Below are 16000 nucleotides of genomic sequence, written 5' to 3' on the forward strand. Positions count from 1 at the left end.
GCCGCTCATTTCAACCAATGCCAGGAGAGATATCGGTAAGCGGAATATGCAAGAACGATTGAGTTAATAGCCCCGATTGTCAACCCAGTAGAGTCTATTCTTCTATCTAATATCCAAAGCAACAAATCATTCTATCTATTTCAACTTAGAATATAGCCAACATATTAGCCAACAAAAACCAGTGCTGCAACCGCGAAGTCACTTCCGATACTGAGACAGTCTATGATAGATAAGCAATTGCTGAAGCAAAGGACCGATACCCGGTATATTTCAACCAGGATCTCCCAATGCAAGGGTATCTCGGTGCAGCCAATGGACAGCACACGCAGAAATCGAGGGGCCAAAGGGGCCAGCCAAATCACACAGAGGTGAGAAAAACAAAAGAAGCGCACACAGAAATGGTATGTACACCAGATAAATCGAACTTTTTTGCCCACCCAATGCTTTCGCCAAAGAAACATGTACAGAAAAAATAGAGAAGGAAAAAAAGTATTTTATCGCAAGATCGAGCAAATCAGAAATATGTAAAAAGATATTAAAGCAACAAAAGGTCTATCTATGCTGTGTGCTTCTCTTCGGAGACACCCTTCAGCAGACGATAGAGCTTCTTATGCTCTTCCAGGAAGATGAATGTAGCGATGGTATGGGGACCCAGGCGGATAAAGCTGGGAACCCAGCCGCGGAAGGCCCAGGCGAAGCCTTCCTTGCGGGTGATATCTCGTAGGAGACCCACGATGCCGTGGCCGTGGCTCTCAGCCGGGGAAGCACTCATCACACGGGTCTTGATCACGTCCACGGGGCTGCAGACGGTTGTCGCGACGAAACCAGCCAAAAAGGACGCGGTGAAATGAGTGCCCAGGTTATCGGACATGCCGAACCTGTCGATGCAGAGACGCTTAAAGGTATCGTACGAGGCCAATTGCGAGGCGGTCATCAGCACGGCACGAGTCGAATTGGGCCAAACGCCACGGAACAGACTTGCGGGACCTTCGTGGCGGGTCATCTGGACCAGTCCGTGGAAGGCATGTCTATAGTTACGGCGTTGCTCTACGGGGAGAGCTGCGTCGGACTGCATGCGCACGTTCATAACGTCGGCCGGGTTTCCTGCGATACCACCAAGAAAGCCGGATGTACAGGCCATCCCGACCAGGGTGAGGGTGCTGGCGGGTGCATCGGGCGATGTAAAGCGCGATTTCAGCTCTTCATATATACCGAAGCGAGTGGTGGAATACGTCAGCTGTCGCAAGAGCGCGGCCGAAAGCTACATGGTTGTTGCACTGTGAGCAAGAGGGTTCTCTCTCTCTCTCTTTTCCTCCCGTTTCCCCTGGGACCCACACGGATTGAACGTACCCCTCTATATAAACCCAAAATTCCATCGGTCTTAATCACATGGCCAAAAGTGCCCAACATGGTGGTTGGCGCTCCGGGCCCACGTGTTTGCAAGCGAACCTATTTTTTTCCACACGCCATCGATTAGCGTCACCGTGACGCGAGAGAAAAAGGACATGGGCAGAAAACGCATAACACAGCCGATAAGGTCTAGGAATAATTTACCTTCACTATAGAACTAGTGTTAGCTAGGTTTGGCTCTAAAAACCATATTTCAATAGAGAAAATAGCCATATATTGAGGGCTTACCAAGATCCAAAGGGTGCGTCACAGCGGCCGCAAAGCATGATGCAGAGCCACCAAACCAGAACGGATAATGCACCTTTTTCACGGGAACAGCAGCCCGGGGAGGCTGCGACACCTCCAGCTTTGCGCTGCTTGCCATCCTGGTGGACAAGATGTGAACAATCCAGCGAGGGGAAGGGGAGCGGAGTGTGTAAGCGATTTCGAAAAGTAGGAGACTAGTTTGTACAAGGACCTAAATGTCTTAGACTGGAAATTCTAAAATGCGTCGGAGGCTTGATCTATCTCCGAACCCGCAGCGGTCTTCGGCAGCATAACCGGTACTGGAGACATTCAGCCAATCATATACTCGGTTTTGGTCGGGCAAACGGTAACCCTCGGTAATACAGTGGAAGGGGCAGGGATATCCGCGGGCTCATTCTTCGCGAAGAAGGCGTCTTGGAACGTTTGTCTTCATCAACATATGGTCGGTTCTTGAATTACTGCCGAAGAGTTTCATTCCAAGGCTTTATGTAGGATGACATCACTTCTCCTGCATTAGTTGACGACTGTGTATAGTGTCTGCTAAGTAGCACGGTAAACGCGATCGCAAGGATGTATTTTAGATCACATTGCCAGCCAGAAGCAGGTTAGTTAGGCCATGTGGTGTCCTGGAGACTATGTGGAGTCAAAGAAGCATCTCGAATACTTCGAATAAGTCTAAATTAAGCTCTGTTTTGACAACAAAGTCTCATCGTCATCAAGCCCACCCGGCAACATAGGTACCGGTAGAGGTACTTGACTATTTCTAGCTTCAAGCACTATGGCTGCGATTTGAATTGTTTCATTCATTTTGAGTTTCTATAGTGTAATTTAGTATGACATGCTCATAAAAGCCCTTGAGGATACAAAGCCAATATAACATTCAACAACTCGACGCAAAGCTGCTATCGACTCGTATAAGCAAGGTAAAATCCCATTCGCGCCGCTGTTCCCTAACCTAAAACTCCGTCCACATGCTTTGAAGTAGCAATTATTGAATATGAAGGTGTGCTTTTCCTGTCAATTCTTGTTTTCCCAGTTTTCACTTTTGTGCCCCTACCATCAATGGCTTGGGTACATGTTAATATCTCGAAGAGAAATTAATTAAAACCATACCCACCACCTCCATATGGAGTTGCACCGTATGGGGTTGCTGCGCTTGCTCCCCAAGCACTTGCACCGCCATTAGCGTAAGCAGTGAAGCCTCCATCAATGCCCTCTGGTGGCTCATATGCATCTGGACTGCGTACACCCATCATATCTTCATCCTCCCCACCCATAACACCATTGTGGTCGCCGTCACCAGTGCCAGACAGTGCCGAAATAACAGATGCAAGCTTACGTTGTAAGACGGTGATCCCTTGCTGGATGATCATATCCGGTTCAAGAACGCCGACGCTCTCGACATCGATATAGAAATTGGTGGGTTGCGCATCATAATCAAAGGGTTGGTCCGGGGGGGCGGCGTGTTCCCATGCAGCATTGTGAGAGACGGGCCTACTTCTGTCAGTACCGTAAAAGCTCTTCTCCCAGAGATTTTGTGTGAATAAAAGGGCGATGCGACCTACCATTCTTTAATAGGATCTTCTTCGTACCAATAATCCACATGTTTGAGGTTATTGTGCGGATCATATTCAAAACCAACTGCTGCGGTGGGCATCCACTTGGCGTGTTCTTTGGCAATGCCCTTCTTGGCGATACATGTCATTTTAAGCTCTTGCCCACGTCGCAATTTACAGATCAGGGGCCCATTGCCTTCTGGATCAGTGATAACCGGGTTCCCGACCCATTCATTCGCCCGCTCGCCACTGACCACCAAATCCCGCGCATACACGCGCATAATGTCATCGCCGGTGCAGCGCGCATGTAAAGTGAGCGTCACGCTACACCGCGCGCAGTGGTCCTCACACTCGCAGTCGCGAGTGTACTCAACGTCCTGGTCACAGTTCTTGGAATTCAGAGGGATGAGACCCAGTCGGTGGGCAAGAAACTCGTCCGGAAGCACGGACGTGTTCTTCTCGACTTCAACTAGATCGATAGCAATAGTGGGGACTTCAGCAAGCATGGTTCGGCGGAGAGAGTTGGCGAAGGCGAGATCAACGGAGCTGAGTTTGAAATCGACTCGGTAGGGTTCGGCCTACAGTTCTGTTAACACTTGAGGGCTCGTGGTAGCGCTTCTCTTCATAAGTTAACTTGGTGTCCGAGATTTTTTAACCATACCTCTCGCACTGTGACCTGGGGCCCTGTAGGCTCGATGTCCATTTCATAGTCCATGTTGGCGACGAAGTAGCGGTGCGGACTGCCAACTTCGAATCGGAAACGGTGGCTTTTAATGATTTTTTTAATACACGATTTAAGCTTGCAATGAAAGTGGTTATAACAAATAACGTCTTGGCCGGTCAAAGATAAAAGGAAAGCGATAGGGAGCTGGGTTTGAAGAAGAACGTGAAGTCGCGAGCGTTGAGTTCGGCTCCAAACTGAAGTTCCGCGCTTTCCCTGTTTGGGTATCTACAGATTTACTTAGTATTGACGACCTCATTCACACTTTAAATTATTGGTAAAACACATGACGCAGATAACCAATCATGCTAACAAAATTATATTATCCAGTATCTATGTCTATTACTTCGCCTGATAGATATCTATGTGCTAGCTGATACGAATGAGATTACTCATATGTCTACGTGGTCCATAAGAATATTTTTGCTGGTTAATCTCACAATCATGAGTCGCTTGGAGAATAGTCTTTTTTTGTGGGGTTTTCTTCTCTTCTTGACTCCTATTTCTGCATGAGTAAAAAGCCAGACCATCAACAAAGGCACAAGCAGACCCATGTCACCAGTAGGCCAGTAGCCCTAACCGCATAGGCGGCGTCGCAAAGAGCTGCAAGTAGATGGCTAAACCATGTCAGAGTCAAAAGCAAATTTTGGTATCCAGATGACCAAATATCCTCTCCACAAGTAGGATTCGATAGAATGATGATGTTCAAGCGACATCAGTTACAACTTTTCGTCCGTCCACACCAGCGCTGTCCATTGCGCTTCTAACTCTCTATTCGACGGATCGTCATGATATCTATAGTGGTGAGTGTGTGAATCCGATGCCATGCGCATACCCTCCCAAGTCGCCAAGTGGGTATGTCAAGCAAGGCATGTAATGACAACTCGAACTCCAGAATAGCACCGCCAACCATTACAAAAAGGGGTGTTCAGACAAGAGAAGGCAAGCAAGAAGGTAAACCGATGTAGAAAGATCTTTGTCAGGTAGAAAGGAAAGAATCACGTCAAGTCGTAATGGGAAGACCAGGAGATCGGGGGTGATCTTCCACAGGCTCCTTGCCTATCAGGCAAGGGAAGGCAGTCGCTACCGTTTCATAGAGCTGCGATTCAATGCCTCCAAGAGCTCAGGGCGGCTCGCAAGAGCAGCCGCGGCTTGCGCATATGAGACCCATTGACGCTTGCGTTTATGCATTTCTGGCCATTGCGCTTCCTCACGGTCAACGGTGACCTCGAAGAATTGGTAAGATGCCTTGGGTGCATGCGACGTCAGTAGAGTAGAGGGGCGCATGTCAGGGATCATCCCCAAATCTCTAAGTACTGTGCAGATTATGCCACCCTCTTCCCAGGCCTCTCTGCAAGCGGCTTGTTGGGCAGTTTCTTCATCGGTTTCCCATCCACCTTTGGGAAGCACCCAGCCACCTCGTCCCGCAGATTGAATCATAAGCACTTGTGATTTATCGGTCGATAAGGGAACTACGCCGGCCACAAGACGTTCGCCTTTCGATCCGTATCCTATCGTTGATATATAGGTTAGCAATGGTATGCGCGACATAGGCGGCGAAAGCAGAGAGGGAATAGAAAAATGATGCGCGTATTTCGAACAGGGAATGGAGAGGGGCACAATTGGGCCCATGTGCATCCAGGGACAAGCACTCACGTTGGTTTTTCCGTCCTGTGCGGGACTCCATTGACCGAGTTTGATCCACCATCTTGAATCAAGAAACGGAGAAAATAGGTCAAACAATAAGAACCCTCTACGCCACCTGGGCCAGATAGGCTATAGATAGAGGGATTGGATGAATCGGTGATGGGCAGCGCAAGCTGCAGTCCACGCGACAAGGAACCAAAAGAGTGTAGGGTTTGCGGAAAGTCAAAGAGAAAGTCGTCAATGATACAATAACGAGGCGAAGTATATGGGGCTAGAAGTCCGGAGATGAACTTTTTTAAACTTCAAACGACGGATATTCTGAGCCAAAAAAAAGAACCAGAACTGGTGAAAGAGAGCTGGTTCAGGACCCGTCGACCCTAATTTTTTTTCTACCCCCGGAACTTGGAAAGCGAGGCGGTCGAGAAAAAAAAGTAGGGTAATTTTTTTGGAGGGGAAGGATTGGAAAAAAAGCTTCAGGAACTAGGTATCCCCGTTCACTCCCGCAGCGGACGGGAACCTCGAAGGAGATGTGAGGGTACAAGAAGACATGGTAATCAGAAGGGCAGCATAGAAATAAGAGAAAAAGGATAGAGGGACAGGAAATGGGAGGAACGGAGGGGGAGGCGAGAGAACGGGGAATCAGAGACAGCTTAGGTTGGGAGTATAATGGGCGGCGCGGTCCGGCAGGACGAGTCGCTCTCTCTCGCCCGGAGCGGACTTTGCTGGGCGGTACTTACGGGTACGTACGGTACCCTGATTCGGCCTCTATGGGTAACGGATTGGTCCGCATTTGTGTGTGCGGTGGGCATGCGTGGTATTACCGAGACAATACTGGCCTCCGGTATGCCTCCCCTTAATCCCGTCTCCAGTTATCTTGAATGTATTATAATAATTTATTTGAGTCTTATTTCTGGAAATTCTACCCCCCAGTCTTTTCTTTTATTACTATTTAATGCTCTTTTGTTTTGTTTTAATTTAGTAAACTTCTAGTCATCACTCCTTTTTTCTTTTCTTTTTTTTTTAAAAAAAAATCTCTCTTACATGGTTCTACTCCTTTTTTCACCAACCCTTTTCCCCAGTCAACTGTATTGTATGGTTGTATGGAATGTAGCGAACGTGTGGAGTTGACCGACTGATTGTACCCAAGGATCTTTGAAGAGACAAACCGACAGGTGAGGTAAGTATGTTTCCATTTCCATAGTAATGGAGGTACTGATTCCTGAGTCTTCCGATGCATTGCGGACCTCGTCGGTTCCACAGTAACCTCTTGGTCACCCAAGGAACCACACAAATGGGAAAGCGAACTCGGGAGTACCGCAGCGCTGGTGAAATGATCACTCACACACGCCCGGTATGCTACTCAGACCCTGTCAGGAACTCGGCTCTTTCCAGTGCCTGTTGTTACAAACAGGCTTCTAGGTATGCATGCACATGCAATACGAAAAGCGCCACATAAAAGCTCCCTCAGATCCGGTACAGGTGGATAAAAAAAGGTCCTTCATCATATAGAGAGGGACTGGATTAAGTTCTGTCCGTCTCCATCGGACTTAACCCTTTGTCTAACGAAGTAAACGACGATGGCCGCCACAAGCGCGCCGCATTCGTTGCTCAGATTTTCTCGGGAGTAAGTAGTATACTACGCATGGACTTAGGTTAATACCTAGATAGTAAAAGTAATGGTCGAAACTGGAGGCAGGATGGAACTATATGTTTCTTAAAATTAACCTTTTATGGCTTGCTCTCTTCTAGCCACAGAAGAAAAGGGAATAAGGGGAAAAAAAAGCACATTCAACCTCGCATTTTGGTACCAACGATTATCTGGCCACTAGTCACTGCAAACAAGAATAACTAATCACCATGAGTCCTCCCAGAATTAGGATCGATCCACATGGTTAACCAACTTTGGACAGCGAATGGGTACACTTATGTGATAATTGGGACAAATAGTTGTACTAATCAAAGTAATAGATTTCCTTGTGGAACGAGGTCATAGAATAACCAGCAACAGGCCGAGTTCCCACGATCTCCTCGGGACCTCGTTGCACGGACGCGTCCTTTGCAACCTGTGTCCATGGTTCAAGATTACCCTCTTCTTCTTGGGTAGCAGAGTGCATCGCCTTTTTGTGGATGCTAGTATATCTCCACATTGCATGCAGCAGGCGTGAGGAGCAAGCTATCGTACCTATATACTCTGTACTTTTTTTTCCCATACGTGCCTGTAGCGAAGTGCATCAGCGTGTCAATTTTTCTAGATTCTTGAGAAGCGTACGTAGGTATTATTGTGGCCATCTCCTTTTTTGTTTATTCAAATCTAATTTCTTCCTTTTCATGTGGTGGTTACTGGGCACTCCCATCCCTTTTGTCATCCAGACAAGCCTTGGGATTATTGGGTACCGTCCAGTATGCCTGCATACATTATTAGTCTTCAAAACTAGCATCACAGAATGACTGATCCAACTAAATGCGGGGCTCCAACAACGATTATTCAGTCCTTGCCGCGCTCTCTTTTTACTTTATGTTAGAAGGCACGAAACAGGAAAAAGAGAACGGGAAAAAAAATCTATCTTTCAGACGTTAAAGTTAACCCAGATCAGAGCTCGCCTCGCCCCATTAAATCTATTAATGGCGATGATGTAGGTGTATGTCCTTATGTCCTATGTGAACCTATAGGGGATTTGTCGATCATAGCCGGGGGGTAAGGAGGGGGAGGGTTACTTAAGATAGTCGCGGGCTAAAACTACGAAGGATTTCGGACTACCAAAGAAGGTATGCCTATCGTATTCAAGGGCGACTCGGTCAGATTGGGAAGGATGATGGTGGCGAAGTAATAGTGAAGTGACAACACAGCAATTAGCTATTGAGTTAGTGCGGATCTTTTGTGTCGATACTTGACGTTGGAGATACTTCGACATGTGATGTCATGGTCACTACTGAAATTGTAAATTGGATTGAATGAAATCACTTGAAACCGAATGATGGATCAGCTGAGACAAGGTTCAATGGATTGTCGCAGCGCAACATTCCAACGGCCATCGATAATAAGGATTGACCGTTGGGACACTTGGCCAACTTCCCATTTCAGAGTCAGGGACACCCAATGACATGATCCCTATCGTATTGTATGTATCGTACCGGGAAGTTTCATTACCAACCTCTCTCACTGTATGTACTGTACCTAGTAGTATATCCTGGATAATGTACATACATACATCCATCCATCCTTAGGTAGGTAGTATCAGGTCATAGCGATCTGTACCTGGTTGAAAATGGCAAATCAAGTCAGCTAGTCTATGACTAACAATGGCAATTCCAGATTGGTGGTGCCACTCAGGCTAGGGGGTTTGCATATACCTAGGTAGTAGTCACGCTGCTGTAAGATCTCCAGGATCTTTTCGCGTTTTATAGGCTCTGGTACTGTACAAACATACTGTACGTCCCCTACTAGGTACCGTATAGTACTCCTTAGGTAGTTCAATGTAAGTACGATGCGGGCTTTGATAGATCAAGAGAAATAAATGTATATTACATTGATATTGACACGAGTACAGCATGATCAAATAAAACGGGCCCCTTCAAGGCTACCCAACACAAAGTTTCCTAGCGAACAAGGATGATGTAAAATGCATTGAGGCAACATGAGCTTTGCACGCTTGGATCCTCTTCTAGAAGCATCACGAACATCATTTGCAGTGCTTGGCAGCTGCTCCCGGTGATCTACTGCAATTTTTGCACATAATGATTCTGCTTATTCTGTATACATCATTTTTCTGAGCCATCCCAAACCTTGAACTCAGCAGGAACATCTATGACAGGGGAGAGACGGCGTGTTTGTTTCCCTTGATGCTGGTTGAAGTGGTATTACCGTACGTGTGTTCTTTTTGTATCCAAAGAAAGGCATACAAACTGATAAACTGATAATCCAACTTCTTTAACCGCAAGCTTAAACCATACCTTTGTTTTTCTTCAACGCTGAACTCCATTTGCAGATAGATTTAAACCTCGTCTGATTCGGTTTTAACTTCCCTTGGTTTTCCTCAAAAAGACAAGAAGCTTTTTCTTTCTGATTTTCCCACCCCTCGTTTTTTTTAGCCTTGGGTTTCCGCCTTGAGCGCCGACGATAATAACCGCACTACATCCACCACTGCTAATTGAAACTATGGGATCCATCATCGACGCCGAACAAGCCAGGAAATTGTCGCTTTTCCGACCTCTTGGTAAGCAGCCAGTCAGATGATATTCCCTTTCCCCGTGCAATCATTATTGGCCCTCGTCCACCCTTCTTGAACCCGGAGCCCAAACCGATACTCTGTGCCCCTCAACGACACTTTTACTGCCCCTCTTCCGCGGCGATGGTTTCTTGGCCATCGCCCGTACGGCCCATCGTGATCCTTTGATTCATGTCCCTCATTAGTGCCCTTCCGTACAACTAATGCATGCCTGTACTCCCTTTTCTTTTATCGCCGCGGTCGTTGGATCGATCGGTGACTGTCCGCCATGACTAACGGACATGGGAACCCCACAATCCAATGCTGATCTCAACATACAGGTTACCAGCGCAACTCATGTGGCTACTGTAAATCCGACAATGGAAGTGAGTCTCTCTGGCACATGTCCCCTCCCTCCCTTTCACAATGGATGGTCCTTCAGCCATCCAGTACATCTAAGGCCCTTCTAATATGTATCCACTGCAGGCGCCTCGTACTATACTAGCTCTGTATCAGTACGCCCCGTCCATTATGAGGAACTCGTCAACCGTGGGTGGAGACGGTATGTATCTATCACTCGCTTGATGGGACGGTACGTGGCATCCGGTCGCTAATTCTTACACCAGATCAGGGACGCTTTACTACAAGCAGAATCTGCAGAGATCATGTTGTCCGCACTATACGATGAGGTATGTACAAGGCAACCAAGAGTAACCTACATCGGCTGCGGTCCACTAATCTATTGATTAGGCTTGAGGCAACAGCCTTCAAGTCGAGGAAGGACCAACGCAAAGCAATCAATCGCTGGAATAAGTTCGTCTTGGGACCGGAATACATCCGAAGGGCAGCTTACCTGTGCCCTAAAACCCGGGAGTAAGTCCAGCGACTATGATGCGAACGTGAGGCTGGGGCTAACCTCGAATGTTTTCAGAGAAAAGAGGCACCGAAAATGTAATTTCGACCTGCTCACCGCCGTTCACGAAGCTGAATACAGCAATGTGAAGAAGCCCATTGATCCCAAGACCAAGAAATACTTAGAGCCTGCTCATCGATTTGAGGTCAACATAGAAGGGGACTCTGTATCTCAGGCAAAGTAAGTGTAGCCCAATTCCTGACCATATTGCTCTTGTTAATTACCCAAGATACGAGCTTTTCCTCAAATACCAGACCAAAGTCCACAAGGAAGACGTCTCCACGTGGCAGCAGAAGGACTTCAAACGGTTCCTCTGTTCGGGCCTGAAGCGCTCCCCAGCTGATCCCAAGTCTACTGAGAAGAAACTAGGGTCATGGCACCAGTGCTACCGCCTGGATGGGAAGCTCATAGCCGTTGCGGTCTTGGACTTGATGCCGAGTGGTGTGAGCTCTGTATACATCTTGTGAGTTTTGCTTACTCTAGAATCATTCGGGCAACGACTGACAGCCGAAGTTATGATCCCGACTACGAACAATGGGAGTTCGGAAAACTCAGCGCCCTAAGGGAGATTGCCCTCTCTATTGAAGATAGTTACCAGTATTACTACATGGGTAAGATATTACCAGTACCTATCTACGAGCTATGGAACAGATGATCGCTGACAACCCTTATACAGGCTATTATATCCACTCATGCCAGAAAATGCGGTACAAGGGATCTTTCAGGCCGCAGTATATCCTCGGTAAGCACACCATCAGTTTTAACCAACAAAATGACATACTGACATATACAGACCCCGAAAGTCACACATGGGATCCCCTTGACGGCGAACTGGCAAAGAAGCTAGACAAACGTCCTTATGTATCACTCTCACGTGACCGCTGTCGTCCCGCTGAAAGCACATCAGATTCCACCGGGGCAGAGGCCGACGCCGAAATCAACGATGATGAAATGTCGCTCTTCGACCTGTGCATGCCCGGTGTCCTGTCTCTGAAAGAAGTAGAGGCTTTGGATCTGGACCACTGGTTGCTCCTCGTCCATGGTAGTTTTGTGCACATGATTGTAAGTACATTTCTCAGTGAGTGGTTATTCTCTGTTGGCTTCATATTGACATCTACTGCCACAGGATCTCGTTGGGTGGGAGACGATGCCTATGGATAATCCCCAATCTGTTAAAGGGATCATTGCTGAGCTTGCCGCGGTGTTGGGTCCCGAAATCGTCAAGCAGAGTGCCGTCGTACTATTCGACTAATAGCGCCTTTAGATATATTACTTTACCTATGCATACAGAAGAGATCCCATGAGAAAGATGTGTGCAAGAAAATAAGTAATTCAACCTATATATGGCATAAACGTATTTGTAGATTATTGCAGTAGAAGTAAACCAACTCCGTATATGTCATGATCACAATATCCTCCAAGACGCCCCGCCAATGATTCAATAAAGCACAATAGACAAACCATCAATGTATCCCAGATAACAACATAGAAACCCATGCAAGTATACAAGGATGGTAAAACAAGCCAAATGCACACGCTAAAGCACATCCCAAACGTATCCACAAATTGCTAAAACGACCACGTATCAGATCCCATGCATTCAACACATCAATTCAACAGGAGGCCGAGACGTCTTCGGTGGGGCCTTCCGAATCGGCATCTCAATGGGACTCATATCCATTTCCAAATCATCCACCATGATGCTTGTATCTTCGACCATAACAGCAGGCAGATTAGGGCTTCCGCCATGGTCCTCAGGGTGGTAGATAAGGGTGCTGCTCCTGCTGCGCTGTCCGGACATAGAGACGGGCCAGCTCCCCGTGCGCTTATCGGAGGTCATGGACATCGGGGTACCGGGTTCACAGGTCTGGTTGATAGCCTCGGAGACACTATATTGCTCGGTCTTCAACTTGGCCAAGGCGCTGGCGAGATCGCTGGCGTGCACCTCCTTGTTTGGGGGTTCCTCGTTGCGCATAACCCATCCATGCGGGGGGCTGGGTGGTGGGCTGATGAAGAAGAGCTTGTCGGCATGGGGGGCCTCGAGGAGCTTTGGGCGGCGGGATTCCTCTTCATCCAGGATTGGGGTAGGTTCGCCGAAGTAGACCTTCGGGCGGACGTTGTGCTCAAGGAGTTGGCCGTCGAGGAGTTTCCGGACCCCGAGAGCGTCTTCTTCAGTGTAGAAGGAACAGATGAGGCGGCGGAGAGAGGGCAGCGGCGAGAATGAGTTCAGGGGTGCGATGGATTCGAGTTGTGCGCGGAGAGTGGCGAGGGAGGCGGGCTGGAAGAGGAGTATATTGCTGAGTTCGGTTATGATGAGGGTGTTGGTTGGCTTGGCTGGTTGAGACATTGTTGGAAGATTAGAGAGATCGAGTGTAAGGGCTGGTCGTGATGCTGAAGATGACCGAGAGGCCCTGTTGACGCTGAAGGAGGGAGGGGCGGAGATTGACCCCGGAGAAGTGGTGAGTCCAGACATTATGTGTTTTGATGTTTGAATTGAGAATGAGATTTACGAGAGATCGAGTGTGTCTTTGAAGTAGAGAGGAAGGAAAGAGGTGTGAAAGGGAGAGTTGACGGTGGCGGGGGACAAATCAATGATTATTGATAAGTCACGAGATAAGGCAAGACCGCTTTCAACTCGGGGGACTTTCAACAAGGACAATCAGGAGCCGTTCTTTGATGTATGATCACCTCGGCGTTTTTCTGTTTTCAATGTGGTTCTGCTGGATTCTATTCAATGTCAAGGACGATTCCGTTCCCAACTTATATACCGGAAAGGCCCAATAGCAGCATTCCGAAATGCAGTTTTGCTGCGCCTCCCTGAGACGCACGGTCGGGATCCCACCAACACTGCCCCAAGACCAGAAGCAGTAGCGATTACGACTTATCCGCTGGCTCGGTTCCTGACGATCCATCCGTTTTTGCTCGAAAAAATTGTTTTTTTCCCTCTGCCTGTTTTTGAATCCTTGCCACGGGTCCGCTGTGGCTGGAGAGACAAATTAATGATACTCTTTGCCACAAGCACTGCCGAATTCAGACCGTCGCCATCACTCCGAGAATATGCTTTATGCTTTTGATGAATTACAATCATAATTCCTTCCCGGTGATGAGGATGATCCGTTACTAATGGCTCCGAATTCACCGCCTGATCCTGTCATCAGCAACAATTGTTGGCTTGATGGACTAGTCAACCTTCTCCTGTATGTCCAAAGTATGACAAGGCACTATAGTGTTATTGGACACATACAAGCCCCCCATAATCCTTCCAACAATTGGAACTCGGGACAAAGTTCTGTCTACCCGTGCCAGTGTCATTCCGTGGATCGGTCCCGGAAAAGGGGGGACACTCCGCAGATTCTTGGTCTCCATCGCAGCTCCGCCCCCCGGTGGAGGCCCGGATTGCCTCATCCTCCGCGATGTGGTCCACGCATGTGCAGTATCGATGATGCAGTCCAGCACGCAACGGACGGTGGGAATTTGCGGGTTTCCACTCTAGGCAGTCGAAATCTAAGTTGGCTGACAGCGTGCACCCATACACTCCGCTCTAAGCCCCGGCGCGGATGATCACTGTGCTGCTCGGATATGAGCAACCGTCTCACCTTGCAGGAGCCATAGCCATATTTTGGCTCCATGCCAAGTTTCAAGCTACTCGATCTCTTGACTCGTAATATCCTCGCTCTCAGTTGCCAGATATCGCTTCGGGTACGCGGTATAGCAGAGCGGCGTCTCCATCAATTGCATGGTCACATCACGAGCCTTCTGAACAAGGCTCAGCGATGCACCTCAATTGATACAGTTGGCCATTTTCTTCTCGTACATGCTATTTCCTGTGAATTTCTCCTCGTTAATTCTTCTGCCTTTCTCTTGCAGAATCCATCTGCCTGGCTGCGGAGCATTGATCTAGCTGCGCTTTGAGGGTTCATGCATAGCCACCCCGGAATCTGTCATGGTATCCATCTCGAGTGATCCACCCGAATCCGGTGCCGCACCAAACCACCTTACCAATTCCCAACATCACCCTATCCAACCTTCCATGTAAGTATAATGTAGCCTAAAAGCAAGACTTTCTTCGACACGAGAGTTACAAGGCGTCAGTTACCAGGACGCCTTGCTTATCCTGAACCTCAGAGCAAAAATCAATTGCCACAAGCCTTGCACAGCGTTCATTCTTTCACCCAACCTTATTCTACAACTTAACGCTATCATTCAACCGGGCGATAGCCTCGAATCTCTTCACCAAGATCCCTCGCGACACCTCAGCCCGACTCTAATAAATCTCAGAAGCATACGGCAGGCCAGGACCAACATGAAGCTACAAACTAATATTCGCCTTCGCAACCTCGCCGCAAAGGCCATATCCTCAACCCAAAAGATATCCACATCAATATAAGTGGGGGCAAACCCTCTGGGCCCGGGTAGGCGCAGCATAGGCCTCGACCTTATCCGAGCCGGCGACACCCTGACCCAAGAGCTTGGTCCAACCAGTGATATTACCATCCATATTCCACAAAACCAGGGGCATCATCCGATTATCCAACACCGGATAGAGAAGAACCTGCTTTCACAGGTGCGGCGGCAGGCCTCGATCTCTTGCCAGTTAACGCCCACACAGCGGCCAAGTGTTCATCTGTCGTAGCGATGCGGCTCATGTCCATAGCGAACTGGTTAGCGTGCTCGTACAACCACTTCAGGCCCGCGTAGCAGACCTCCGATAACGTTGGATGAGGCTTACCCGGTGCTACCTGGCAACGTACTAAGACAAACGCAGGTGTTCTGTGCCTGGGCTCGTGCACGTCGAACTGGAACGTGCCTCCGTCATGCTTGTATAGGATAGTCGACCTCGGCGCCGTAAACGTAGGTTGTTCTCGAGTGTCAAGCGATGGATTGACACATTTGACTGTCATAAGCCATGAACCTGTGAATTTGTAAACTCGTGAGCTCGTGGACAGCTTACTTACATCTAGGGTTCGGGAGCACCTCAAAGGATGCCACATAGTAGGCAGTGTTACTCCATCTAGGCTCATTCTCATGCACCGCTGGCTGCTTAGGGGCAACTGCTATAGCGGTTAGAATACCGGCTGCAGCCATGGTGAAACCCGGGTTGTAATTAAAAGGGCAAGAGGATAATCTATACTTGCATAGAGTATAGATAATCCTGGGAGTTCTTTACTCTTGTGCCTTCGTCCGCTTGAGTACATATTATGATGTACTCTAGTCCATCTACCCACCATAATTTTATGCAAGTTGCGTAGATCCCTTAAAATGTGAATATATTTTCATTTCGACTTTCTTTGATTCATTTAGC

General features: G+C 48.1%; 7 protein-coding genes across 7 annotated transcripts; 1 reads left to right on the forward strand and 6 right to left on the reverse strand.

Annotated features, from left to right (window-relative positions):
* Positions 1 to 556: 556 nt before the first annotated feature.
* Positions 557 to 1410, reverse strand: ABOM_010272 (putative mitochondrial dicarboxylate carrier; the record flags this gene model as incomplete). Its single annotated transcript, XM_022537400.1, has 2 exons — positions 557 to 1261; positions 1351 to 1410. 2 exons carry the CDS (start codon positions 1408 to 1410, stop codon positions 557 to 559), a joined length of 765 nt encoding a protein of 254 aa, XP_022385140.1.
* A 129-nt stretch (positions 1411 to 1539) lies between these two features.
* On the reverse strand, positions 1540 to 1774 carry ABOM_010273 (dicarboxylate transporter; the record flags this gene model as incomplete). The annotated part of the gene is made up of 2 exons (XM_022537401.1): positions 1540 to 1559; positions 1639 to 1774. 2 exons carry the CDS (start codon positions 1772 to 1774, stop codon positions 1540 to 1542), a joined length of 156 nt encoding a protein of 51 aa, XP_022385139.1.
* Positions 1775 to 2753: 979 nt separating this feature from the next.
* ABOM_010274 (DNA-directed RNA polymerase II core subunit RPB3) lies at positions 2754 to 3927 on the reverse strand (the record flags this gene model as incomplete). Its single annotated transcript, XM_022537402.1, has 3 exons — positions 2754 to 3150; positions 3222 to 3790; positions 3874 to 3927. The coding sequence occupies 3 exons, from the start codon at positions 3925 to 3927 to the stop codon at positions 2754 to 2756; spliced, it is 1020 nt and encodes a 339-aa protein (XP_022385124.1).
* A 1089-nt stretch (positions 3928 to 5016) lies between these two features.
* ABOM_010275 (NUDIX hydrolase) lies at positions 5017 to 5641 on the reverse strand (the record flags this gene model as incomplete). The annotated part of the gene is made up of 2 exons (XM_022537403.1): positions 5017 to 5444; positions 5590 to 5641. The coding sequence occupies 2 exons, from the start codon at positions 5639 to 5641 to the stop codon at positions 5017 to 5019; spliced, it is 480 nt and encodes a 159-aa protein (XP_022385121.1).
* A 4570-nt stretch (positions 5642 to 10211) lies between these two features.
* On the forward strand, positions 10212 to 11950 carry ABOM_010276 (arginyltransferase; the record flags this gene model as incomplete). Its single annotated transcript, XM_022537404.1, has 10 exons — positions 10212 to 10218; positions 10272 to 10347; positions 10412 to 10474; positions 10536 to 10658; positions 10717 to 10878; positions 10928 to 11161; positions 11212 to 11309; positions 11375 to 11440; positions 11492 to 11760; positions 11825 to 11950. 10 exons carry the CDS (start codon positions 10212 to 10214, stop codon positions 11948 to 11950), a joined length of 1224 nt encoding a protein of 407 aa, XP_022385137.1.
* A 348-nt stretch (positions 11951 to 12298) lies between these two features.
* On the reverse strand, positions 12299 to 13171 carry cbpA (putative calcineurin binding protein; the record flags this gene model as incomplete). The annotated part of the gene is made up of 1 exon (XM_022537405.1): positions 12299 to 13171. The coding sequence occupies one exon, from the start codon at positions 13169 to 13171 to the stop codon at positions 12299 to 12301; it is 873 nt and encodes a 290-aa protein (XP_022385136.1).
* A 2053-nt stretch (positions 13172 to 15224) lies between these two features.
* On the reverse strand, positions 15225 to 15783 carry ABOM_010278 (uncharacterized protein; the record flags this gene model as incomplete). Its single annotated transcript, XM_022537406.1, has 2 exons — positions 15225 to 15592; positions 15654 to 15783. The coding sequence occupies 2 exons, from the start codon at positions 15781 to 15783 to the stop codon at positions 15225 to 15227; spliced, it is 498 nt and encodes a 165-aa protein (XP_022385123.1).
* Between the last annotated feature and the right edge of the window lie 217 nt (positions 15784 to 16000).

The sequence above is a fragment of the Aspergillus bombycis genome (genome assembly GCF_001792695.1).
Source record: "Aspergillus bombycis strain NRRL26010 chromosome Unknown contig00112, whole genome shotgun sequence".
NCBI classification, from domain to species: domain Eukaryota; kingdom Fungi; phylum Ascomycota; class Eurotiomycetes; order Eurotiales; family Aspergillaceae; genus Aspergillus; species Aspergillus bombycis.